The 26,964-nt window shown below is 54.9% G+C and overlaps 2 protein-coding genes across 2 annotated transcripts; both read right to left on the bottom strand.

The window, feature by feature from the left end:
• Nucleotides 1-8,255: 8,255 nt before the first annotated feature.
• On the bottom strand, nt 8,256-15,619 carry LOC107049153 (adenylate cyclase type 10-like). Its single transcript, XM_040655894.1, has 14 exons — nt 15,598-15,619; nt 15,206-15,395; nt 14,208-14,260; nt 13,839-13,992; nt 12,975-13,167; nt 12,589-12,675; nt 11,968-12,251; nt 11,396-11,529; nt 11,138-11,260; nt 10,281-10,535; nt 9,490-10,028; nt 9,273-9,380; nt 8,929-9,107; nt 8,256-8,445 (listed from the first exon to the last, which is right to left on the bottom strand). The coding sequence occupies exons 1-14, from the start codon at nt 15,617-15,619 to the stop codon at nt 8,256-8,258; spliced, it is 2,511 nt and encodes an 836-aa protein (XP_040511828.1).
• On the bottom strand, nt 15,617-20,914 carry LOC121108317 (adenylate cyclase type 10-like). Its single transcript, XM_040655893.1, has 10 exons — nt 20,167-20,914; nt 19,810-19,914; nt 19,175-19,213; nt 18,559-18,702; nt 17,937-18,142; nt 17,589-17,682; nt 17,340-17,428; nt 16,635-16,826; nt 16,313-16,434; nt 15,617-15,731 (listed from the first exon to the last, which is right to left on the bottom strand). Exons 1-10 carry the CDS (start codon nt 20,912-20,914, stop codon nt 15,635-15,637), a joined length of 1,836 nt encoding a protein of 611 aa, XP_040511827.1. The 3' UTR covers nt 15,617-15,634.
• Between the last annotated feature and the right edge of the window lie 6,050 nt (nt 20,915-26,964).

Below are 26,964 nucleotides of genomic sequence, written 5' to 3'. Positions count from 1 at the left end.
AGACAAAACAAACAAACAAACAAACAACACAGAAGGAAAAGATTGTGTTGGGGGACGGCAAACAGGCCACCCCTTTTATGACGGTGGATAAATTCACCAGATACTGGCTTTGGGTATCTGGTGGTGGTGCTGCGGCAGGGTGGTGTGTCTGTGTAGTGGGGACATTTGGTAAGAACGGTTTCACAGTTTTTTCTGTTGAGAGGCTAGTCTTGGCTCCGAATAGAGTACAGGTTACGGGCTGACCTAAGCTCTGCAGAAAAGGACCTAGATTTCCTGGTAGGTAACAGATTTTCCGTGAGCCAGCAGCGTGCCCTTGTGGCCAAGAAGGCCAATGGTATCCTGGGGTGCATTAGGAAGACTCCGGCCAGCAGGTCAAGGGAGGTGGTCCTCCTCCTCTACTCTGCCCTGGTGAGGCCACATTGGGAGTAGTAAGTCCAGTTCTGGGTTCCCCAGTTAAAAAAACACAGGGAACTTCTAGAGAGAGTCCAGCGAATGGCCACAGAGATGAGTAGGGGCCTGGAGCTTCTCGCATATGAGGAAAGGCTGTGTCCCCAGACATCAAGCCTTGCAGTCACCTGGCAGGCTAATGATGAAGCTAACACATTGGCTTAAGTTAGATGACTGGAAAACACATCAGCAGAAGTCATCGCCCACTGCCTGCATTGGAAACTATGACATGAGGAGCAGAAAACCATGTGGGCAGTGGCTAAAGTATGGGACTGCCCATACAGTTTCTGGATATTCACAGAATCACAGAACCACAGAACGGCCCGGGTTGGAAGGGACCTCAAGGATTACGAATCTCCAACTCCCCCACCACAGGCAGGGCCACCAGCCTCCACACTGAATCCTGGACCAGGCTGCCCAGGGCCCCATCCAACCTGGCCTTGAACAGCTCCAGGCATGGACAGGGCAACCACAGCCCTTCTGGGCAGCCTGTTCCAGCTCCTTACCACTCTCATAGTGAAGAACTTCCCTCTGGCATCCAACCTAAATCTTCCCTCCTTCAAGTTAAAACCATTTCCCCTTGTCCTGCTATTATCTACCCTTTCCAAGAGTTGACTCCCCTCCTGTTTATAGGCTCCCTTTAGGACTGCACACTGCTGGTTCATGTCCAGCTGCTCGTCCACCAGGACCCCCAAGTCCTTCTCCACAGGGCTGCTCTCAAGGGGTTCTTCACCCAGTCTGCATAAACACCTGGGATTGCCCCAGCCCAAACGTAACACCTTCCATTTGGCCTTAATGAACCTCATTAGGTTGTCATGAGCCCACTTCTCCAGGCTGTCTAGGTCCCTCTGGATGGCTTCCCTTCCTTCCAACGTATCGACTGCACCACTCAGCTTGGTGTCATCTGCAAGCTTGCTGAGGGTGCACTCCATGCCACTGTCTGTGTCACTGATGAACATGTTGAAGAGCACCGGTCCCGAGACCGACCCCTGAGGGACATCGCTTGTGACCAGCCTCCACCCTGACACAGACCCGTTGATCACAACCCTTTGGCTGCGACCAGCCAACCAATTCTTAATCCATCAAACCTTCCAGCCTTCAAATCCATGCCTCTCCAATTCAGAGAGAAGGATGTGGTGAAAGACAACACCAAAGGCTTTGCAGAAGTCCAGGTAGATGACATCCATTGCCCTTCCCCCGTCCACCGAAGCCGTCACTCCATCATAGGAAGCCACCAGATTGGTCAGGCACGAACTGCCCTTGGTGAAGCCATGCTGGCTGTCTCGAATCACCTCTTCCTCTCATATGTGCCTTAACATGTATGTGCCTCCTTCTAGGAGGATGTGCTGCATGCTCTTCCAAGGCACAGAGGTGAGGCTCACCGGCCTGTAGTTGCCCGGGTCTTCCTTTCTGCCTTTCTTAACAATGGGAGTAAGGTTTCCCTTTTTCCTGTCACCGGGGACTTCACCAGACAGTCATCATTTTTCAAATACGATGGAGAGCGGCTCGGCAACCACATCAGCCATCTCTTCCAGAACCCTGGGATGGATATCATCCGGTCCCGTGGACGTATATATGTTCAATTTCATGAGGAGGTCTCCGACAGTGGGATGGAACCCGTGCCTCTCACCCACGCCTAGATCTTCAGGGTCCTGGCAGACATGGGGAGGAGCCGGACCACCCGTGAAGACCGAGGCAAAGCACTTCTTGAGCACCTCAGCTTTACCCATGTCTGAGGAAGCCAGCTGTCCGTTCTTATTTATCAGAGGGGGAACACTCTTCTTGGCCTGTCTCCTCCTGCTTATGTACCTGTAGAACCCCTTGGTGATATTTTTCACGTCCCTCGCCAAGTTCAGCTCTACCTGTGCCTTGGCTTTCCCAGTCTTATTTCTTCACGTGTGGACAACGTCCCTCTATTCTTCCCAGGCCACACAACCCTGCTTCCACTTTCTGTCCGTTTCCCTCTTTTCCCTCAGTTTAAGCTGCAGGTCCTTGCTCAGCCCTGCCGGTCAGCTGCCTCCCCTGCCCAGTTTCTTCTGCTGGGGGATTGATCTATCCACTTCCTAAGATAGAGGGCAATTCCACTGACAAAAGGCAGACCCCAAGTAGAAGCCTGGCTACTGTTTGTCAGTCTTGCTTCTCTGTATTGCGAGCTCAAATGTGACCTAATTGGCAAAACCCCAGAGATGCGTTTGAGTGAATTGCAGAAGATGCTTTTCTATTTTGAAAGGCAAATCTACTCATAGCTTGGCTTTTCCTGAGTGACAAAGCCCGTGCTTAGAAAGACATATTTCCCCTAGAATGCACATGAAAACTAGATGTTTTTACATTTTCCGGATCTCAAGAAAGGCCAAAAAGAACAAACATAAGAAAGTAAAGAGTTTATTCAGATACAGTAGGTAAAAGAGGGTTGTCCAGTGTGGGAGTCTGCACACGCGTTGTATCTCTCGGTGGTTGTTTGGTGGTCTTTCTCATGAAGGCTGTCGTCTTCCTCACTGTGTGCTCTTTGAGCTGGGTCGGGTTGGAGGACCCTTGGCTGGCTTTGGCCGGTCGTCTCATCGGCTACGACTCCTTCCACCTATCTGCTCCTTCTTTGTTAATTTGTGGTTTACTGTCCTCGCCCGCTGTCTGCATTCCAGACATAGGGTACCTGAACAATGTCACTTGGGGAAACAGGACACCCGCTGTCTGCACTCATTATCTAAGCCTGTAGAAAAGCATCGGTTATGGGCAGCCAAAAGCTGGCTTCGCAAGGCCACATCTGCAGCTGCCGATTCAGCACCCCATGAAAGCACATAAATAGCTTTTAACCTGACCTATTTTCCTTAATTCAAGGCTTGTCCAATATCTCTGTTCCTCAGTCAGTTTTCCCATATCGCTTGCCTCTCTTCGGTCCTGACATCCCTGTTACACCTCGCTCCTAGTGATTTGCCTTCCTCAGCCTGTGTCTTTCCCAAACCTTCTTCATTTTCCAAACTCTCATCATTACAGAACCGACTAGCATTACGTTTCGGTTTCAGCTCCTCCCTTCCGGAGGCTTGCAGTGCTAACACTGGATTTTGGGTTTCCTTAGCTCCCTGCAGATGAGGGCTATCCTCACTTCCATTGCCCACCCCCCTTTTGCGAGCAGCACTGTTTACAGTGGCAGTGTCCGGCCCTGGCTCTCTCACTCCGAGCGTTCTGCAGGGGTTGCTCTTGGGCCAGCGCACATAAACTCACCTTTCCTTTCACCCTTTTGCCTTTTTACACTATTTCGCTATTCGGACCCTCAATTACACTACCACATACCCTCAGTTACGCTTCCATATACCATTAACAATTACACTTCCTTAATCCATCCAAACAGTTGGTCCCACTCCCTTCCAAGCCCACGAATCAGACAAGACAGTTCTCCAGTTTCCACAGACACCCCGTGCTTACTCTCGTGATTAGAACACTCAGTGGTTAAAACTGGTCCTCTTACTTCATCTATGTTTCCGGGCTCTCAATCGAGGCTCCTCTTGGAAATACCCCAAGAATTCATCAGCACGGCATCTCTGATAAAGCAGATTTTATTTGCAATTGCAATGGCACGCAGAAAACAGGATGACATCTTTTCAGCCCCATTAGCCGACGCTTCTCTCTTCCTCCCCTGGTTCCTCATTGGCTGAGTACTTCAGGTTCACAGTCTTCCCGACGCTCAACTAAACGTACAGATCCTGGCTAAACGTAAAGTGTTGCTAGCTAAGCGTATACTGCTAATTAATTGACTTCCAACCCTTGCTTACTCAACACTAGGCCACCACTCCCGGACACCTGCTCGTCCTAGGACAGAGAGAAGGCTGGAAGGAGGATGGAGGGAAGTATCTCTTGCATCCCTCTTGAGCCAAGAGTGAGACAGTTCGACCTCATGCGGAGGCCCTGGCTTCTCTGCTGCTTGCTAAGTCTGTTGTTCTTTTGCTAAGAGCCTCCTGGCAAAACAGAATAGCCTTTCAATACGCTTTGTAGTCTATCATACAAAAGCTGCAGCCTTTGTACTTGTTAATTACTTGTTCCTTACTTCACCTACCTACTAAGCATGCCACAACATGGAAAGTTTACCTAACGGCACTATTAGAGACCCCCCTTTGTCGGAATGAAGAGAAACCCAGAAAGAACTGTTAGTACCCACAAAGGACAACAGATGGCAGCACAGACCACAAAAGACTCCTCTTGTTCGTTCCAACTGCAGAAACAGCATTCCATTCCCACATTCCCCCCGGCTGATAGGTGGCGTTTCTCCACTGAGCCAAAATACGACCCCGAATGGTCTTTTCCAGAATTTCTTTGGACCCCCTTCATCCCATAGCAGCTGCTTATCCCAGCCGCTCTTCGGTACCGGGTGAAAATGCCCTGGGTGTGGCTGGGTGATGGAGTCCACCTGCTTCCCCAGGGCACGGGAACACCGAGTTCCCCGGGCAAGAGTCGTGACCAGCATCCCCCAGCAAGACAAGGCTGCCTCAAGCAGGGACTGGAATTCCACAGGTAACGTTTTTACAACACAAACATCGACCAGTTACAAAGACAGACAGTGACAATGACTAATACAGCAATCTGTACAAGGGGCGGGATCCCGCAGGAAGCTTTTTTGCTGCTTGCATCCCATTTCGGGGTCCTCTCAATCAAAGGCAAAAAGATCTCAACTCCCTGAGTCCCAAGAGCAGGTCCAGAAAGCAATTTTCTAGGTCGATCACACTAAACCCTTCATGTTCCTGTGGGATCAGGCTCATTAAAGCATAGGGGTTCGGAACCAGGGGGCGTCGCTTGGGAATTGTTTCATTCATTTTTCTTAGATCTTGTACCAGCCCATAGGTACCACCTGCCTTCTGTGCTGGCAAAATTGGAGTGTAATAGGGTGACAGACAGAGTTCCAGAAGACCATTCTTAACCAAGGTTTGTATCACAGGCTTTAGACCCGTTATCCTTTCTAAAGGTATGGGATCTTGTCGCTGCTTCACAGCTTCACTCCCTCCTCAGACAGTTATTTTTTTCAGGGAGGGATTGTGTGTCCACCCCGGCTTCCTTGCCCTGCATTTATCTATTTACCTATATACCTATTTATCTATATACCTCTGCATTTATCTATTTTTTTCATCGTCGGCTCTTAGCAGATTCACTGACACCTTTCTACCTGTTTCACAAGTTCTCAACTGCAGTCCTCCTTTAACTATTCAGTCTCTCCCCAGTGAATTGGTCCCTGCTTCTGGCACACAAGACAACTGCCCTGTGACTATTTTATCTCCCCATTTTAATTCAGCAGTAATTCAAAAAGTGAAACTATCATTCCTGATCCCTCTACCTCCGTTATTCCTAAGGTGTTCCCAGTTAAATTAAATCCCAGTATTTCATAAGCTGAATTGATGACCAAGAGCAAGAAGTGATCAAACTGTTCTGCTAATCCAAGAGGATCTTTCATTAAAGGTTTCGTTTCCCTTTTGAAATTTCTCACCTCTCCACTCGCAAGTGGGGAGTTTACATCTCCTCTGTCCCCTGATAACATTGGAACTTCCCTAAGAGGATACACGGAAGTGCCAGTGGGGATAATGGTGTTAGATTTAGGAAAGGGAGAATTTATAACCTCCCTTTTGCATTGTTCCGATTCTCTCTTAAGCTGGCAGAGCTCTATCTTTTCAGTATCAGCACTAGTCACAGAGCTCGGTTCAGGTGGGCTGTTAAGGGGCTGATCTGAGCCAGTACCCTGCACTCTGTCAGCTGTCTCCAGCCTCCCTCCTGTAGGTACAGGACTTGACTCGAGGCCAGGACGGCAAGGGGGGGAACACCGCTGCGTAGAGGAAAGTGAGTGAGTTTAATCCTAGGGAAAAGTACAGGGAGCACACAGCTTAAAGGATCCCGTTGGGGGTTTCTCTGTTCTTCCTTATCTACGGAATTTTATCTAGCCATGATTGACCGCTGCACTCCCTAAATCCAACAAGCAGCGTATGCGGACTCCTCCTGGTTATTCAGGCCGTACAACAACACGACATCTAATCATTTTCTGTTTATCCTTATCCCTGGTTCTTGAACTTCTCTTCCAGTTTTTCAACCTATTTCCTAAAGGACTTATAGCAGGCATGTACCGTCAAGCAACCCTTCTGGAAAGACGTTCGCGTACAGCGTAGGAGTCCCAGACCTCGACCTCCAAGGCAGTACTTAATCACACACGATTGTTCCTACCTCGGTCTGTGCGCAGAGTTGCCAGGAATTACCGGGTCAATCACACAACACCGCAGTGCCCGCTGTCCGTCCCTATCCCCCAGCTGTTCACAGATCTTGCCTCTGAAAACCATCCTCGGGTCTGCAGCCGGCTCCACGATGAACCACCGCTGCCACCCCACAGGGCTGCAGAAAAATGAGCGGGGTGCACTGTCCTGTGCTGCAGAAGCGGAGGCTCACCGTGGGCGACGCTGTTCCCGGGTTTCGGCACCAGACTGTGAGAAACACGCTCAAGATCAACAGTTTCTAATCAGGCAAAGAGCTCTGTGAAGAGCAGCTTATTCGTTATTGCAATAACGGGCAACACCTACTACTACTGCAGTAATAGGCAATCCCTACTGACAAGGGAGAAACTGCACAACTTGCCCGTGAAATCCATTCCGTGACATACCCTGGGTCCGATGCAGGTCAATCCTCTCCGGGCACTCACTGGTTGAGCATCCCAGGCTCACAGTCTTCCGACGCTGTTGCTACGTTACACTTCTACGCAATGTCTGCTAACAACCTATTGTCTTTGGTATGTTCTGCACCTTTGATGGTGATAGGAGGACAATATTTTCAACAATTAGCACACTCGTTCCGGCCTGTACCGGACTCTCCCCTACTCTATAGAGTTACCTGACCTAGTGCCTGCGCCAACTGTACCTAGGTCAGATCACCCCAGCCTCAACTTTACTCTGTTCAGGAGCTTTCTTTGTGAAAGGCAACTTATCCTGTGCTACATACGGAAATACTGGAAATCTCCACTGCAAAAACACAATCTACTTCTCGCGCTTACGACTTACGGCTTCCCTGTTCCCAACATACCTGGTCCGCAGCCGGGGCTCTTTCCCTGCTCCATGGTGGATGTGTTGGCCCAGGGAGTCTTCTCCGAGAATCTCTTGGGGCGCACCAGAAGCGCCTCCTGGGCCGACCAGCCCCACGGCCCAGCAAAGAGCCTCCTGGCTGGCTCGCCAAATTGGCTTGCGGAATCACACTCTATAACCACAGAGTAGTTATAAAGCAGGTATGTTTACTCAGCGCTGCACACACGCCGGATGCAGGGGGGTAATCCCTCCAAGCCTGCATACCACAGGTCAGGAAAGGCACACACTTCAAAAACAAGCTGCTTACATATGCACTAGCTGTCCAAGAAGAGGCTGGGTTATTACGATGAGTCCCCAGAAGACTGACATTTCCCCCTTCCCCCCCCCCCCCCGTCTCAGTTCTTTTACGCATGCGTGATATCTCTTGCTGGTTGCCTGGTGGTCTTTCTGATGAAGGCCATGGTCTTCCTCACTGTATTCTTTCACCTGGCTTTGGCCGGTCCTCTCATCGGCTACAGCTCCGTCCACCAATCCGTTGCTTCTTTGTTAATTTGTGGTTTACTGTCCTAGCCTGCTGTCTGCATTCCAGACGTAGGGTACCTGAACGGTGTCACTTGGAGAAACAGGAGACCCGCTGTCTGCACTCGTTGTCTAAGCCTGTAGAAAAGCATCGGTTATGGGCAGCCAAAAGCTGGCTTCGCAAGGCCACATCTGCAGCTGCCAATTCAGCACGCCATGAAAGCACATAGCTTTTAACCTGACCTATTTTCCTTAATTCAAGGCTTGTCCAATGTGTGAGTCTGCTGCCTGATAGGAGTGCATCTTGCTGTCCATGTTGGCCTTCATGAGCGCTGCCAGGCGGGAGAACCTCTGTCCGCCAGATGTGTCCTCCTGGCTGTAGAGGTCCTCGAGCAAGGAGAGGCATCTGCTCTGGTGAACCAGCCAGGCTTGCTTCTTCCTCCTGCCACGCAAGAGAAACCGTTGGGCCCAGAGGCACAGCTGTGGAGCACTGAGTCAGACAGGGCAAGGGAAAGCAGGGCGGTGGGGCTAGCCAGATACATTGCTGGAGGAAGGGAGCTGACGCCAGGAGGGTGGCTCCTTCTTAGATCATTGCCGCTGCTCCATTTTTTTCGGGAAGCCAGGGGGCCCACAAGCCTACTGCCCCCCTGTCACAAGCACAGATTTATCTACTAGATGACTCCGTGACAGCATCCCTCAGCACAAGCTGCTTTTTACCCAAAGGTGTGCATTCTTCTCCTGTGCTGTGCAGGGGAGGCAGCGTGAGGCAGCGCCATCCCTGGCTCTACCCACACATCACGCCTGAATGCCTCAGTCCTGCTAAGGCTTGGGAATGGGCTGAAACCCGGGCAGGCCTGGGCCTGGATGCGTGAGAGCAGGTACAAAAGGGCTCTTCCTCTCCCGCGTTGTCCCTTCTGTTGCTTACCGAGCCTCCTGGGGAAGGAAGGACGCTCTGCCTGTGGCCTGAGGAGCACGCTTCAACCCTTCCCACAGAGACTTGACAAAGGCCCCGGCACGAGTCCGGGGGAACCGCTTTTCCAGCAGTCTCAGCGCCTGCCTGCTCATTTCCTTGGCCAGCTTCACACATCCCACGTTACTGCAGACCTGTACAGGAAGAGGAAGGCATGCAGATGTGGAGGACTTGCCCAAGACCTGCAGAGACTGCAGAAATGGACCAGGGGCTGGCTGTGGCAGGAACATTCCCTGCCAGCAGGGGAAGCGTATGGCTGCATCCCTTCGGACACCCTCTGCTTTTGCCTGCCTCTTTACCTCTCCTTTGAGGCTGAAGAAGATGGCCTCCTCAAAGCAGTCGATGGCATTTCCTTCCTTTTTGATGGAGCTCCTCAGAGCCTCTGCTTCGCTCAGCTTCATGAGGGCCTTGCAACAAGCACACAGACAGCAGGTGAGCATTGGTGCAGAGCCTGCGGCCAGCCCTCAGGCTTCCTCCCTGCTAATGCAGCTCGTGCTGGCTAGCAGGGTAACTCACCATGTAGCTGTTGGAGACGTGCAGGTAGGCAGCCGCACACTCCAGCACATAATAGAGGGCTTGGGAAGTGCTGCCCATTGCCCTGTAGTGGCGAGCCAGGGGCACAAGCACTGCTTCGGCGATGGCTTCGCACTGGCAGGAGCACTCGCCACCGTCCTCGGCCCGCAGAGTTGTCTGCTCGCCCTCTGCCAGAATCTCGCCCTCTGCAGGGTGGGTCCTGGCCCTCCTCAGGTGTTCTCCAGCAACTACCAAGGCCTCCCAGCTGCAGCAGTCATCCTCATCAGCAGAGCCCTGGCAGCTCCCCTGCTTCTGGGGGCTGGAGACGCCGAAGCGGTGGAAGGCCACAAAGTCCCCTCCGTGGCACCTCTGGCATTTGTGCGCATGCTTCTCCAGGAAGGCGGCACACTGGCGGTGAATGTTCACCCTCTCCCTCGTGGGCCACAGCTCGTACGTCGCCTCCCACAGCAGTGGGGCGCAGAAGGCCAGGACGTCAGACTGTTGTTTTCTGGACCCCGTGTTCACGGAGGGCCTCTCCACCCCTGCAAGGCAATGAGTCCTGGCCTCAGCCAAAGCGGGGGCCAGACCTCAAAGCTGCCCCAACTGGGGCAAAGGCCACACTTTGGTGAGTGCTGCTGCCGTCTGAGCCCAGCCCGGGCTCCGACCAGCGCCTGCTAGCACAGTGGCAGAGGCACTTCCAACAGCCACTGAGAATCTCTCTCTGCACAAAGGTGTGTGAGCAGGGCCCTGTGGAGCCCCAGCGCTCCTGGGCTCACGCTGCAGCCACCACTTACCGCTTCCTGCCTGCCCGGAGGTGGCCGGCCCCTCTGGAGCACCTTGCACGTCTTCCGGCTCCTCTGTGTTCTCCAGCCGCTTCAGGATGTTGTCCTTCACCAGCATGTCCAGCAGTGGATTAATCCACTGATTTACAGAGATGGGAAGGATGTGAACCAGCTGCTGGGTTGTAAACACCGGCCCTATGATGGCTGCAAACTTCAGAACCATCTGCTTCTGTAGATCCATCCGGTCCAGCTCAGCCAGCGCAATCTCTGCCAAGAAGAAGCAACGCATCTCTGTCTTGCCTGTCCCTGAGCCTGAGGTTGGAGAAGCCAGATAGTTTCACCTGAGCAAACGGGGAGGACTTTGGCCTCCCTTCCTCAGGACGGCACCTGCTGGGCAACCAGAGCCCAGGGTTGATATCTTCAAGATGGCTCCGCTTCTCCCACAGTCACAGGCCACAGGAGCCAGGGAAAGCAGAGGCACTCAGACAGACAGACGCTCCCAACCGGTGATGGGGAGGGCACGGTCCAGCAGGTATGCACGTCCCACCTACTAGGGGGACCTACTAGGTCTGTACTGGGTTCATAGCCAGCAGTGCACACAGAGAACACAAAGCATTCTCACCAGCCCAGAGCTGGACTCAGAGCTCCCCCACCCATGGTGTGCAGCTCACCGGTCAGCTCAGAGCTGGTCCACTGCCAACAGGGGAAAACCACAGCCTGCTTGGACTGGAGTCACCTTCCTGGCTGAGCCCTGAGGCTGAGGGGGTGACTCTGCAGCACGCAGGTGCTCAGCCTCTCTCTCACCTGCACCCCAGGAAACGAAGCTGGGGCACAGCCACAAACTGGACGAGCGCTGCTCAGCTCCTCACCTTTCAAGGCAAACGGCAGCATGGAGGTCTCCAGGTTCACGTCTGGTCTGATGGCACACATCCTTTCTCCGTCACACCCGCTACCCGGGCTTGAGGCAGCTGTGACAGCGGGTGATGCCTTGGCTGCAGAAGACAGGGAGAGCACGGGGAGCATGAACAAGGAGCTGAGCTGGTGTTTTGCCAAGGGAGCAGCAAGGTGCGGCTGTGCGGGAGAGGATGCACCACAGCCAACAGCTGATTGGCAACAAGGGTGCTTACCCATCAGGCTCTGCCAGCTGTCCTCTCCTTCCTTCGGCCTCCCGGTGTGCAACAAGAGCATGTTGTTGCAACGCAGGGAGCGCAGCAGTTCCTCACAGTAATATGGGATGCCAGAGCTTCTCTGGATCAGGAACCTGGGCAGGAGCACAACCGACACCAGGGAAGTAAGGTGCAGCACAGTTCTGGTGGGTGGTGAGTCACTCGGGTCTCGTAGGCTGAGTCACTCGGGTCTCGTAGGCTAACCAGCCTCTTCAACCTGGCTACGCCTGGCTTCTGGATGGGGCGTGAGTGCCTGGGGCCCCCCCAGACCCACAGCGTTCCTGGGAATCCATCAGGAAAGGCTGCTGGACAGTGCCTAAAGCACAGAAGAGCAAGCCACAGCAACAGCAAAGGGCTGACACCATCCACACTCTACTGCCTCGTGGCAGTTGCCCATTCTCAGCTCACACCTGCTATGGCCAGGCTTAAGGAGAGACCCATCAGCCCCGTGGCTGCCTTTTTTGCAGGGCGATTCCCAGCCGTGGTCAGCATAAATGCAACCCCTTCAGAAGAGCTGCCCGACTTGGCTTTACCTTGCCAGCTCCCTGGGGATGCTGCGCACTCCAAGCTCCTGGCAGGCTTTCCGCACCACGTCTGAAGCTTTCAGCCCTTCCAGACGAAGACAGGTGATTCTCTCCGATGTTGTGCTGTCCGTGGCAGCTTTGAAAATGTCCTCTGCTCTGTCACGGCCCGGAGCTAAGCTCATGACCATAAGGACCGTGACGCTTTGGAGCAGGGGCCACATGATAGACCAGGACTCAGAGTCCACGAAGTGGGCGTTGTCGACGAAAAATATGCCAAATTCCCCTCCAAGCACCTGAAAAAAAAAAACAAAACAGGTGGTTCTGAGTGGAATCTGGTGGATTCTTGAGTGTCTTCTGGGGAGGACTTTCTCTCCTCAAGACAAGGGGATAGCCAGAAGCCTCTCCTCGGCCACCTCCCTCTCCAGGAGTTTAGCAACTTTGCTTCTGAGAGACTGTAAGGCCTCCTCTAACATCAGTTCCCCGGCAGAAGGAGAGAAGCTGGGCAAAGTTCTTGAAGGGCCATGACCTGGGCGCCTCATCCTGCCACCCCCTCAGGCAGCTCCAGCGCGGAGCCCGCAGCCAGCACGGTTGTTTGGCTCCTGTGAGGCGGGAGGAGGGAGACGTGCTCACCTTCTGTAGCACTTGCGTACAAGTCAGGTGGAACGCACTGTTCCATTCAGTGTGACGCATCCTGCACACCTCGTCTGTGATGGGAAACTGTCCAGGAAAGACAGAGAGGAACATAGCTGAGGGTCTAGGCACACCTATCCTGCAAAGCAAGACTTCAGAGCAGAATGCCTCTGCTCTTGCGTGCGGCCAGCACCAGCCCCCCTTCAATGCCACTTCCAGGTTGCTGAAAGAGACCCAGGGCACATGCGTGGCACAGGAGCACCCCACGCACAGGGAGACTCCTGGGCACAGGAATCAGACAGGTGGGGTACGAGCCCTGCGAGTCCCAGCCCTGAGCTGAGCTGCTCCCAGCAGAGCATCCAAGCAGGACAGCCTCTCGCTCTCACCTCCACTAAGAAAACATCGTTGAGCAAGCAATAGCTGCTCTCTTCTATTGTGCCTTGGAGCACGGTCTGCAGGGCGCGCTGCCTGTCACTGCAAGTCTCACCGGCCTGGAGACCCAGTGCCCTGGCCACCAGCAGACGGATGGCAGAGAAGGGCTGCTTCAAGTTCTCCTCTGCCAGTTCCACAGCGTTGACCCTGCGGTGCAAAAGCAGAAGGCGCTGAGATCCAGAATTGCCTCCCGGTAGCTCCAGCCTGCCTGGACAGCAGTGTTTTATAGGTGAGCCGCCTGGTCCTTTCTGCAGAGGAAAGCGGGACTCTCCAAGTGCGTCCTGGAGAGGACCGAGCTTTCCACTCGTCGTATAAGAAAGAGCCCCCGTGGGCGGCTGCAGGCCGGTCACTGGGAGGGCTGGCCGCGGCCCCTGCGCCTCTGCAGCCCCAGCCCGGCTCGCACTATGCACCCCCTGCAGAGGCACTCATTGGGTTAAGAAGGAAGGCCTCAGCAGGTGGCGGGTCTGCGTCTGCCGCCCGGCCCGCAGCAAGGCTTTTCTGCCCCAGTGCTCCTTCTGGAAAACAGCCAGAGGGCAAGCAGCGCTTCTGAGATGGGCCACCTTGCTTCCCCTCAGCTCCTCAGCTGGAGCTCTTTCTGTCTCTTTGTGCTCGGCCCAGGGACAAAGGAGGAGAACAGTGGCTCACAGAGCCAGCTGGAACTCTCTGAGGAGGTGGGTACTGCTTGGCTGGGTCCGCAGCAGGCTTTTTTGGGAGGCTGCAGTGCAAAGGCTGGGCACAGCAGCACCCGAACTGCGTTCTGCAAACGCTAGGGGATGGGTGGCAGAGGGGTGCCAAAGCGACAGCTCCACAGTGCTTACCTGTGCCCAGCAGCCCGGCCTAAAATGGCCAGCTCGGCAAGTAAGTGGCTCTTTCCAGAGCCTGGAATGCCCACAAATGCCAGGACGTGTGGTTCTTCCAAATGCTTATAGGCCTCCAAGCAGAATTCAAAGCGGTCAATCTCTGCCTCCCGACCTGTGCAGACCCACAAGGAAATGAGCTGCTGCAGCGTGCTGAAAAGCGGGGAGCCCCTCTACTTCTCTCCCCCATCCCGCAGCAGAGAGGGAGGGAGGGAGGGAGGGAGGAAGCGGCTGCGTGGCGCTCAGCTGTGTGCCAGGGGCAACCCACAGCAGAGCCCCCAGCACTGGGCAAAGGGAAGCAAGTGGGCTTCGGATGAGTTCTCCACCTACCCAGCAAGGGACCATAGGGTGACCTCTCCTCGGCAACGCCCACGTCACGTTGTCTAGAAGGGGGAGAAGAGCAAACAGGAGTCGCCTAGTTGGTCAGAAGCCGGAGCACGCAGAGCCTGCTGTGGAGGAGTGGAGACCCCCCTCTCAAGCAGCATGTTACTCCGAGCATGTTCCCCTGGCCAAAGCTCAAGGTGACACACCAGCACAGCCTCGAGCATAAGGAAGCCCAGCAGCCACAGCACGACAGCCGAAGCTAACAAAAGTCCCTTGCCGGAGGCAACAACCAAAGAAATCCAAGATGAGGAAAGAAGCCAGGCTGTACTGCTGGCTAGCTGACTGCGTTGCCAGCCTGCACACGCAAAACAAGCCTCTTGGAAAGGAGGACCCGTGTCACTTAGCGCCTTGGGATGCCCAAGCTGCTGGCACCTTTGGCTCAAGTCTTGCAGCGGTTTCCAAAAGACGGTAGCGTTCGTGTTCAAAAGGCCCTCCACCGACAAGGTCAGAGCCGGGCCCAGAGGAACGGCACAGGACTGAGCAGGAAGGCAGGAGGAGGCAGAGCATGCCAGCAGCCCACCTTTCCCCAGCGGAACACGAGTGACCCAGAGCTTCCTGCTGGGAAGCAGCTGGGGAAAAAAACCCACCCCATGCCGCAGAATGACCACTGGCACAGTCTTACGCGTGGTGGAGCAAAGCACAACACAGCAAGCTCAGAGGAAAGCCGCTCGGACAAAGCGCGCAAGGCTACCCTGTGTGTCCAAAGACAGGCCAGCCTTCCCCATCCCGGTGCCATCATTTCCACACTCTTAGCAGCAAGAGGCACAAGGGCACAGAGGCAGAAAGCAGACCCGCACCAGGGCTTCCGATTTTCTCAGCCACAGGCAAGGGAGGTCTGTGGGAGAGCAGCCTGGTCTCGCTGCAGAACTCGAGCCCTCTGCTCGGCCAAGGTCGTACCCCTGAGGCCCCTCTCCCCTCACGTGCACAGCTCAGAGAACACTTACTGCTTCTCGGTGGTCCCCACGTATTGATAGACAGTGGTGGGACTGATAACGCCTTTCAAGTTTCTCTTTGGTAGCGCTCTGAAGCAGTAGCTGGGCAGGCGAGAGGCCGCGCAGGTCTCTGCATCACAGGACACCACCCCCGGGTAGGCCACCATCATGCGGGCGGCCAAATTCACCTTAAAGCCAAGGGCTGCCACAGAGAAAGAGCATACGTCAGCGCAGTTGGGAAACCTTCAAGGCCAAGGGCAACCTCCCCTCCCGGCCACAAGCCAACCCAACTGCAGGGTAAGCGGACCCAAAGGGAACCGCACGTCTCTGAGCCCATCCTCCCGCCCCAAGGCCCCAGCAGGCTGTAGCGTGTCCTTGCCTCAGCCCAGCCGCCTCGTCCACACCGATGCACTGAAGCAGACCCATGCCAGCCTCACACTCCTAAGACAAAGGAGCCCTACCTGTGTGTTCAAACCTCTCGGGATGGCCAGTGAAGCCGCAGAACGCTGCCCCGCTGCTGACCCCAACAGACACTAGCCTGGCACACAGAGAGAGTGGCGTGGATTCAGCAGCAGCCCTGCTGCAGTCCTGCTCGCCCTGTTCCATCCCTTCCCACCTCTCCCCCCCCTCCTCAGCACTGGGACCACACGCACCAGCATGGGTCCTGGGGACTTGGAGAGCTTGGGGCGCAACACGCCCCGGTGGCAGGAGACGTAGGTAGGGCACATGCAGGACCGTTTGGAGCCCTCCCCCGAGGCCTGATGGCTGCAACCTGCACCAGGCCACAGGCTCTTCTCCTTAGCGGGGAGGCAAGCAGCTGCTGCCTGCACAACACTCACAATGGCAGCCACTGGAGGTCGAGGGACCGGGCCCAGGCCTTGCTCCTGGCCTGAGGAGCTGAGGAGCTCCATGCCCTGGTGAGGGCTCGCTCCGACACGGTGACTGGCAGGCGGCACTTGGGGGGACTGTGCCTGGCTGCCGTGGGCTAACCTGTCACCTCTGAGACACCGCCTCCTTCCTGCCAGGGGCGAAGGAGGACAAGCCAGAGGGCACGTCTCTTGCTCATCATTCCCCTCGTGCCGTCCCAGGCAGCACACACGCCCCATAACGTGCACTCACTGGAGTTTTCTCAGGCCCATGGAGGTCATGTGGAAGATCTGCATAGCGCATTCCAAGGCGTGGGTGATCTCGTGGGCCAGCTTTTCTCCAGGAAATCCAAACACGCAGAGGAAGGTGCAGCCCTGCAAAGAAGAGGTGCAATACATCTTGTTCTACAACACCGATGGCCAGCAGCTGATGCATTCCACCGCAGGCACTGGGGAGACCAGCGGAGCTTCAGGTCAACCCACAGATCCCAGCAGCCGGGCAGAGCGGCTTCCCATTCCCCTGCTGCCAAACAGGCAGAGGCACCCCAGGGGTGCGATGGCTGTCACGCACTCACTTTGTCAAACAGAAGAGTTTTGTTGATTTCACCCTTGTGAGGGCTGATGATGCCTGAAATCGTGTTGCTGCAGTCACCGAGGCTGCTGCTGAGCTCGATTGCGTTGATCCTGTCAGCAAACTTCAGCTGGACAAAGAGGCTGGTGACGGGCCGTAGCTCAGAGCACAGCTCCAGCGGCACGTCCTCACGAAGCTGCAAGAGCAGAGCACAACAGCTTTGCCAGCCTGCTCTCCCAGGGGCTTCTCTGGGCCCACAGCAGACACCGAGGGAGAGCAGGCGTGCAGGCAACGCCAGGTGCTACTGGAGGATGGGGGAGTCCTCCCAGGTACCGAGTCCTGGCACAAAGCTGCTCTGTCCTGTGACACGTGCAGACACGAGGGAAGACTCTTTGCCCTCCCCTAGGCTCCTGAGCGGGATCTTGTCCCGGAGCCCCCCGGAGGCTCCCGCCCCCATGCCTGCGCAATCTCCAGAACAACAGCCGTGCAAAAGACAGAGGGAAGTCTGCCTCTCACCAGCCGTGCCTCTCAGAGGAGCTGCACAAACGGACAGCTTCTGGGTACGTCTGGCCCCAGCAGCCCTGGCATCTCTTTTCCTCCGTCGGGCTCTCGCCTCAGACTGCACTTTCTTTTGGCTGCCCATTTTCCCAAGAGCTCCACACTGTTTTCTGCCCTCCCTGCACGCAGCTGCCAGCAGTGGTGGCCATACCTTCCGGAGAACAGCTGTCGATAAGTACTTCTCCAGCCTCGCTGCCAGTTCAGAATCATCGCACATCCTAAGAGTCGGCCTTCGGAGGCCTAAGGAAAGGAAACGCAGGCCGTCACTGGCAGGGCAGGCCTACAGGGCCTTGGGAAGCTGGACACGGCGAGGGAAAGATTCTCCTGTGCTTGCTCCTGTTCGTGCCTGTGAAGCAGGCAGGGCCCACCTTTCCAGCCAGTCACAGGACAAGGAACTCACCCGTCCCTTTCAAATGCCTCTCCCCTCTGGCACTGCTCAGCTGGACTACAGCATCTTTCCATTCTCGGCGAGCTAAGCGCCTCATTCCCACAACCTGAAGACACACAGGAGGAAAGGAATGCCACTGGCCTCCCCAGAAGCCCCAGGGCACGGGGCTTGCCCCTCCACTCTCACTTCCCAGAGAAGGGCAAGCCCACCTCTCTGGACTTTCAGCTGAGGTGCAAGGCCAACAGCTTCGGCTCTCTGCCTACGCTTACGGTTACGGCTGTGGCCACGTTCAGCCTCTCAGCCGCCTCCCCACCCAGGTGCGGGTCTTCCAAAGGGCTCCAGGACACCCCATCCACTCACCTTCACGGCCCCTTTGCCAGCAAGAGGCTTGGCCCTGATTCGCTGCTGATCACACAGCTCCCAGCAGGTCTGTGACAGCACTACCTCATGGGCAGCCGAAAGCTTTTGGGCCTTGACAACTTCGTCCAGGGCTCCGCTGCAGACGAAGAAGAACTGACGATCCCCGCCTCTGACGGACATGAAGGAGAGCATCCCGGCGGAGATCCCTGGGGAGAGAGAGACCAGCGGCGTGAACACAGGGAACCTTTGGAACTCGGCGGCCCCCAGCTGCACAGAGGCTCAGCTGACGCCCAGCCTGGAGACAGGCCCAGGGAAGGGAAGGGCCTCGTGCGTCCTTCTCGGGCCCATACCGCCACGGGTCCCAGAAACGGGCGTTTCTACCTCCCAGCGGGGTCAGACGTTGGGGCCCCCATGGACGGAGCAGGCTGTGCTCTGGGACCCTCACTGGGAGCGAGGGGCCTGTGCTACAGCTGACGCCAGGCAGGCAGGGAAGGAGCCCCGGCCTCCCCCGCCCTCGCTGCCTCCTGCTTGCCCTGCAAATGCTGGCAGGGGAGGCTATCCATTGGCTCTGGAGGGTACTGGGGCTGTGCATGTGGCACAGCTGAGCCATCTGTGCCCGTACCTATCTTCAGGTGGAGCTTGAGACCACTGTGCGTGTCATAAGTGCCGTACTTCTTCTGGACCTTCCTGCAGCACTGCAGCGCCAGGTTGATGGCCGTAGGCAGCTGAGGCCCTGCTGCTCTCCACAGCACCAGCATGGCATCCCCTGGGGAAAGCGAGGGGCTGGTGAAGGCTCTCCCGAGGGCTGACTCTCCCTCAGTTGCATCCAGCCGCAGGGACAGCAGCAGGCAGCTGGCCGGCGTGCCGAGGAAGAGGGGATTGTGGGAGGGTGGCATCCTGAAGGACCTCCGGGGCAGCCTGGCCTCAGGGACCCCTCCCATCTGCTGGGCCAGCCACAGCAACCTCCAGGGCAGCAGAGCAAGAGGGTGGGTGGTGGGGGACAGCAGTGAGGCCAACACTCCCCACCGCGAGCGCCCCTCGGCACTGAAAGACGGGGCTCCCTGCCCCCCCCACTCCCCCACCCCCCACTTCTCCTGCAGGGAGAAGCCCTGCTCAAAGCTGGAGGCAAAGCAGTTCCCCTTTGCTCTCCGCAAAAAGCAGAGTGGAACCCAGGAGGCTTCCGTGGGAGACGCTGCGCATCAGCAGGACACCGACTCTGCCTCCTCCTACGTACACACCTGCAAACTTCAGGATGTCTCCTCCAAAAGCCAGCACCTCTGCAGACAAAGAGAAGGAAAAGCAGAGTTACAGGGACACCTTCATCCAGGAGCCACGGGAAGAGCCACTGCGCCTGGAGAGGAGCACCGTGGCGGTGCAGGACCAGGCCACGGCTCCAGAAAGCCCTGCTCCCAGGGCCGCTGCAGCCACAGCCCTGGAAGCCGCACAGCTAGCAGGGAGGCAGCGCCTTGAGATGCGGTGCACAGCGTGGTGGAAGCAGGAGGGCACCTCTGGAGTGCATCTGCTCCAGCTCTGCGCACCCCTCCGCTGAGGCGGAGACACCCGGAGCCGCTTGCCCGGGGCCACATCTGCAGGCCTCGTGAAGACCTCTGGGTGGGGATACCCCCCCGCCTCCCTGGGCAACCTGCGCCGCAGCTCAGTCGACCTCACCGCAGAGGCCTCTCCTTCTGCCCAGCGAAGCCTCCCGCCTTTCAGTTTGTGCCCACCACCTCTTGACCCGGCCCCACCAAAGACAGCCCGGCTGCGGCTCCTCGCCCCTTCCAGGCAGGCAGGAGCGGGCGGCCCAGCACGGCTCTGTCCACAGTGAGCGAGCCCCAGGGCTCGATGCCCGACAGCCCAGCAGCACGGCTCTTACGTTCCAGAATGTCACCCATGTAGGCGTTGAGGGTTTGCACCATCTCCTCAGCTCCTCTCTCTGGGCCGCTCTGCTGGATGCACTTCTCTGCCAAGGCAGTGAAACCTGCCAGAAAGACAGCCGCAAATCAGGACGCCTGCCTCTGCGTGCACCGGTAGCTCACCCCTTCCCCGGCCCCAGCTCAGCGCTCGTCACAGCCATGGCTGACGGCCCAGGAGAAGCTGCCCGCTCTTTGGGCAGCACGGCAGGAGGCCTGCACAGTGACAAGATGGCCACCCTGTCTCGCAGCAGAGCTCCCGAGGGCCTGGAGCGTCCCATGGGCTCATGTCTGTGGGGGCTCCGCCACGCCCAGCCCACCTGAGACATCGGCCAGGAGCAGCACTCCCTCAAAAATCATGGGGTAACCAATGTCTTTGAACTCCTCACGGAGAAGGAGGCTGGGGAGAAGCACCACTTTCTTCCCCAGATCGGAGTAGTAGTACTTCCTCTCCCAAGCAGAAGCCATTGTCAGCGCCCTGTGGTACCGGGGTACCTCAGAACAAGACGACCGTGCCCCGCTGCGAGGGACGAGGACGAGACGCCCACCGCTCCAGGCGGCACAGTGAGCCCAGGGCCGCTCTGAGGGGCGGCCGAAAGAGCAGCCGCTTCCCCCGGCAGGGAGCGGCCCAGGGCTGTTCCCAGGACTCCGAGACGCCTCAGGCACGGCGAGCCGGGACCCGGTCCCCGACGGCAGCTGGCTGAGCAACGGAAGGGCGGGCAGCGCGTGCGCGCAGGCTGCTTGTGCTGGCTGTGACTGGGTGGAGTTCCTTCTCTTTGCGGTGGCTGTTACGGTGCTGTGTTTTGCAGTCGTGATGAGCGCCTCATCCCGACTGGGGGCTGGGCCGGTGGCCGGTGCACGCAGCCGGTAAGCGCGCAGAGTCGGAGTCCACGCTGAGGTGTCTGCTTTAATTCTGCACAGAATCAGGTGCTTGGCAGTCCTTTGCAAAGCCAGCACGCTCCCAGACGGAAGCGTGGCTGTTGACACACAGCTGTGGATGTGCACAGAACTGTTTCTCTTTGCAGTTTGTAATTGCTTGCTCCGTTTCAGGATTGCAATGGGAGCCATAGATAGTGTAAGCCGTGCTTGAGGATGAAAGAATTTCTCTGGTTGTGTAGTGTTGCAGACATTATGCAACAACAGGCAGAAGAAAGCAGATGGAGCTTGAGGCACTAGCTGATTGCCATGAGCCTCGCACCCTTCCCTATGCAGTTCTTTTAACCTTGCGCAGACCTTCTGCGGCTTTACTCATCCAGTATAGAGCAGTCTCCAGTTTACAGTCTACAGACCGGTAGACCTTCTGCAGCTTTACTCATCATCCTGGGCTGAACAACATCATTTTTGTGATCTTTGTTCAACTCCAAAGATGAGGAGAGCTCCCATTACGGAACGGCTGCTGCTGGACCTCCAGCATCGACTCTGTGCCTAAGGAGACTTCCAAAATAAAGGTTTTAATGGGGAGAAAGTCACTTAATTTTCTAAATAATCACTTTCTAAAACATTTCCCAAGTTTGTTTTTCTTACCTGTCGCCGACACCTAATTTATACTAATACGCCTAATTTATCCTTAATGGCGCCCTAAAAGAAGACTTAGGATCACAGTGTTTGCTTCTCCAAAAGCGGTTTGAATAACGCTAACGCCTCCGGACCGCACGTTGGCAATTTGCTCGGGTGAGTTTGGGAAGGGTTGCGCTCATATGCAGGAAAATATCGCCCTCTGCTGGAGTTTGGAAGGATAATTGTGAATTTCATCAGCACGCGCGCACGCAGAAGTTACAACAAACGTGCAGCTCGTACAGCATCCTCCGGAGATAAGGCACACACACCAAACTACGGCAGGCTCTTACTTGCCTCTGTGCTTTTCTCAATCTCGGTCGTATTTGGTTTAGTATCTTAGCCTATTGCGATCGTTAGCCTTATTTCAATGACAGCTCTTTGCCAAGGTTGCAACGATTGGTCTGAAATGTTCCCTTGGCAAAGATGGGTTAACTGCTACTAAAATGCAGCCTGGGAAATCTGAATTTGCACACATCAACAAGAGAGAAAACCTGAACTGGCAGCCTTTTCCAATACTTTCACAGCACCAGCAGCTAAATTGTGAGAATTGCCATCAAAGTCATTTCCTTGGTGCTGAATCAATGGTTTGGATCCGAATTAGTTTGAATCATCTTCAGATACATCACTGACTTCTTCAAGTATATCACAACGGACTTTCAAGGCCAGGCTCTGAGCAAGCAGACTGAGCTGTGATCCCAGTTGATTGCAGGGGAGGTGGACTAGATGATCTGTAAAAGTTCCTTCCAGCTCTGAGGATTCTATAATTCTCTGGCTAGTCTACATACGTATGGACAGATACAAAACACATATGCTCCTACAGACAGAAATAAACAGAAATATGTGGATCTGGTAAAATATCTCGACAGCTACTCCTGTGGAACAGATGCGTAGGATTTGGTAGTACCTGGGGAGTGTCCCAGTTCAGGGGAGATGCCGTTCATAGATGCTATGATCCATGAGAGCTCAGAAGGTCTCATTTAGAATCGCGGTCTACCTTGTGACTAAGGCGAGTTTCTCTTGTCCATAGAGTGCCTCTCGTCCATAGAGCGGCAGTGCAGTTTCCTCTTGCCTTAGAGACAAAACAAACAAACAAACAAACAAAAAAACAAAAACACAGAAGGAAAAGATTGTGTTGCGGGACGGCAAACAGGCCACCCCTTTTATGACAGTGGATAAATTCACCAGATACTGGCTTTGGGTATCTGGTGGTGGTGCTGCGGCAGGGTGGTGTGTCTGTGTAGTGGGGACATTTGGTAAGAACGGTTTCACAGTTTTTTCTGTTGAGAGGCTAGTCTTGGCTCCGAATAGAGTACAGGTTACGGGCTGACCTAAGCTCTGCAGAAAAGGACCTAGATTTCCTGGTAGGTAACAGATTTTCCGTGAGCCAGCAGCGTGCCCTTGTGGCCAAGAAGGCCAATGGTATCCTGGGGTGCATTAGGAAGACTCCGGCCAGCAGGTCAAGGGAGGTGGTCCTCCTCCTCTACTCTGCCCTGGTGAGGCCACATTGGGAGTAGTAAGTCCAGTTCTGGGTTCCCCAGTTAAAAAAACACAGGGAACTTCTAGAGAGAGTCCAGCGAATGGCCACAGAGATGAGTAGGGGCCTGGAGCTTCTCGCATATGAGGAAAGGCTGTGTCCCCAGACATCAAGCCTTGCAGTCACCTGGCAGGCTAATGATGAAGCTAACACATTGGCTTAAGTTAGATGACTGGAAAACACATCAGCAGAAGTCATCGCCCACTGCCTGCATTGGAAACTATGACATGAGGAGCAGAAAACCATGTGGGCAGTGGCTAAAGTATGGGACTGCCCATACAGTTTCTGGATATTCACAGAATCACAGAACCACAGAACAGCCCGGGTTGGAAGTGACCTCAAGGATTACGAATCTCCAACTCCCCCACCACAGGCAGGGCCACCAGCCTCCACACTGAATCCTGGACCAGGCTGCCCAGGGCCCCATCCAACCTGGCCTTGAACAGCTCCAGGCATGGACAGGGCAACCACAGCCCTTCTGGGCAGCCTGTTCCAGCTCCTTACCACTCTCATAGTGAAGAACTTCCCTCTGGCATCCAACCTAAATCTTCCCTCCTTCAAGTTAAAACCATTTCCCCTTGTCCTGCTATTATCTACCCTTTCCAAGAGTTGACTCCCCTCCTGTTTATAGGCTCCCTTTAGGACTGCACACTGCTGGTTCATGTCCAGCTGCTCGTCCACCAGGACCCCCAAGTCCTTCTCCACAGGGCTGCTCTCAAGGGGTTCTTCACCCAGTCTGCATAAACACCTGGGATTGCCCCGGCCCAAACGTAACACCTTCCATTTGGCCTTAATGAACCTCATTAGGTTGTCATGAGCCCACTTCTCCAGGCTGTCTGGGTCCCTCTGGATGGCTTCCCTTCCTTCCAACGTATCGACTGCACCACTCAGCTTGGTGTCATCTGCAAGCTTGCTGAGGGTGCACTCCATGCCACTGTCTGTGTCACTGATGAAGATGTTGAAGAGCACCGATCCCAAGACCGACCCCTGAGGGACATCGCTTGTGACCGGCCTCCACCCTGACACAGACCCGTTGATCACAACCCTTTGGCTGCGACCAGCCAACCAATTCTTAATCCACCAAAGCGTCCAGCCTTCAAATCCATGCCTCTCCAATTCAGAGAGAAGGATGTGGTGAAAGACAACACCAAAGGCTTTGCAGAAGTCCAGGTAGATGACATCCATCGCCCTTCCCCCGTCCACCGAAGCCGTCACTCCATCATAGGAGGCCACCAGATTGGTCAGGCACGAACTGCCCTTGGTGAAGCCATGCTGGCTGTCTCGAATCACCTCTTCCTCTCATATGTGCCTTAACATGTATGTGCCTCCTTCTAGGAGGATGTGCTGCATGCTCTTCTGAGGCACAGAGGTGAGGCTCACCGGCCTGTAGTTGCCCGGGTCTTCCTTTCTGCCTTTCTTAACAATGCAGCTCGGCAACCACATCAGCCATCTCTTCCAGAACCCTGGGATGGATATCATCCGGTCCCGTGGACGTATATATGTTCAATTTCATGAGGAGGTCTCGGACAGTGAGATGGAACCTGCGCCTCTCACCCACGCCTAGATCTTCAGGGTCCTGGCAGACATGGGGAGGAGCCGGACCACCTGTGAAGACCGAGGCAAAGCACTTCTTGAGCACCTCAGCTTTACCCATGTCTGAGGAAACCAGCTGTCCGTTCTTATTTATCAGAGGGGGAACACTCTTCTTGGCCTGTCTCCTCCTGCTTATGTACCTGTAGAACCCCTTGGTGATATTTTTCACGTCCCTCGCCAAGTTCAGCTCTACCTGTGCCTTGGCTTTCCCAGTCTTATTTCTTCACGTGTGGACAACGTCCCTCTATTCTTCCCAGGCCACACAACCCTGCTTCCACTTTCTGTCCGTTTCCCTCTTTTCCCTCAGTTTAAGCTGCAGGTCCTTGCTCAGCCCTGCCGGTCAGCTGCCTCCCCTGCCCAGTTTCTTCTGCTGGGGGATTGATCTATCCACTTCCTAAGATAGAGGGCAATTCCACTGACAAAAGGCAGACCCCAAGTAGAAGCCTGGCTACTGTTTGTCAGTCTTGCTTCTCTGTATTGCGAGCTCAAATGTGACCTAATTGGCAAAACCCCAGAGATGCGTTTGAGTGAATTGCAGAAGATGCTTTTCTATTTTGAAAGGCAAATCTACTCATAGCTTGGCTTTTCCTGAGTGACAAAGCCCGTGCTTAGAAAGACATATTTCCCCTAGAATGCACATGAAAACTAGATGTTTTTACATTTTCCGGATCTCAAGAAAGGCCAAAAAAGAACAAACATAAGAAAGTAAAGAGTTTATTCAGATACAGTAGGTAAAAGAGGGTTGTCCAGTGTGGGAGTCTGCACACGCGTTGTATCTCTCGGTGGTTGTTTGGTGGTCTTTCTCATGAAGGCTGTCGTCTTCCTCACTGTGTGCTCTTTGAGCTGGGTCGGGTTGGAGGACCCTTGGCTGGCTTTGGCCGGTCGTCTCATCGGCTACGACTCCTTCCACCTATCTGCTCCTTCTTTGTTAATTTGTGGTTTACTGTCCTCGCCCGCTGTCTGCATTCCAGACGTAGGGTACCTGAACAATGTCACTTGGGGAAACAGGACACCCGCTGTCTGCACTCATTATCTAAGCCTGTAGAAAAGCATCGGTTATGGGCAGCCAAAAGCTGGCTTCGCAAGGCCACATCTGCAGCTGCCGATTCAGCACCCCATGAAAGCACATAAATAGCTTTTAACCTGACCTATTTTCCTTAATTCAAGGCTTGTCCAATATCTCTGTTCCTCAGTCAGTTTTCCCATATCGCTTGCCTCTCTTCGGTCCTGACATCCCTGTTACACCTCGCTCCTAGTGATTTGCCTTCCTCAGCCTGTGTCTTTCCCAAACCTTCTTCATTTTCCAAACTCTCATCATTACAGAACCGACTAGCATTACGTTTCGGTTTCAGCTCCTCCCTTCCGGAGGCTTGCAGTGCTAACACTGGATTTTGGGTTTCCTTAGCTCCCTGCAGATGAGGGCTATCCTCACTTCCATTGCCCACCCCCCTTTTGCGAGCAGCACTGTTTACAGTGGCAGTGTCCGGCCCTGGCTCTCTCACTCCGAGCGTTCTGCAGGGGTTGCTCTTGGGCCAGCGCGCATAAACTCACCTTTCCTTTCACCCTTTTGCCTTTTTACACTATTTCGCTATTCGGACCCTCAATTACACTACCACATACCCTCAGTTACGCTTCCATATACCATTAACAATTACACTTCCTTAATCCATCCAAACAGTTGGTCCCACTCCCTTCCAAGCCCACGAATCAGACAAGACAGTTCTCCAGTTTCCACAGACACCCCGTGCTTACTCTCGTGATTAGAACACTCAGTGGTTAAAACTGGTCCTCTTACTTCATCTATGTTTCCGGGCTCTCAATCGAGGCTCCTCTTGGAAATACCCCAAGAATTCATCAGCACGGCATCTCTGATAAAGCAGATTTTATTTGCAATTGCAATGGCACGCAGAAAACAGGATGACATCTTTTCAGCCCCATTAGCCGACGCTTCTCTCTTCCTCCCCTGGTTCCTCATTGGCTGAGTACTTCAGGTTCACAGTCTTCCCGACGCTCAACTAAACGTACAGATCCTGGCTAAACGTAAAGTGTTGCTAGCTAAGCGTATACTGCTAATTAATTGACTTCCAACCCTTGCTTACTCAACACTAGGCCACCACTCCCGGACACCTGCTCGTCCTAGGACAGAGAGAAGGCTGGAAGGAGGATGGAGGGAAGTATCTCTTGCATCCCTCTTGAGCCAAGAGTGAGACAGTTCGACCTCATGCGGAGGCCCTGGCTTCTCTGCTGCTTGCTAAGTCTGTTGTTCTTTTGCTAAGAGCCTCCTGGCAAAACAGAATAGCCTTTCAATACGCTTTGTAGTCTATCATACAAAAGCTGCAGCCTTTGTACTTGTTAATTACTTGTTCCTTACTTCACCTACCTACTAAGCATGCCACAACATGGAAAGTTTACCTAACGGCACTATTAGAGACCC

The sequence above is a fragment of the Gallus gallus genome, chromosome Z (genome assembly GCF_016699485.2).
Source record: "Gallus gallus isolate bGalGal1 chromosome Z, bGalGal1.mat.broiler.GRCg7b, whole genome shotgun sequence".
Taxonomy (NCBI): domain Eukaryota; kingdom Metazoa; phylum Chordata; class Aves; order Galliformes; family Phasianidae; genus Gallus; species Gallus gallus.
The sequence above is the reverse complement of the archived record's forward strand: the minus strand, read 5'-3'. Positions and strand labels throughout refer to the sequence as shown.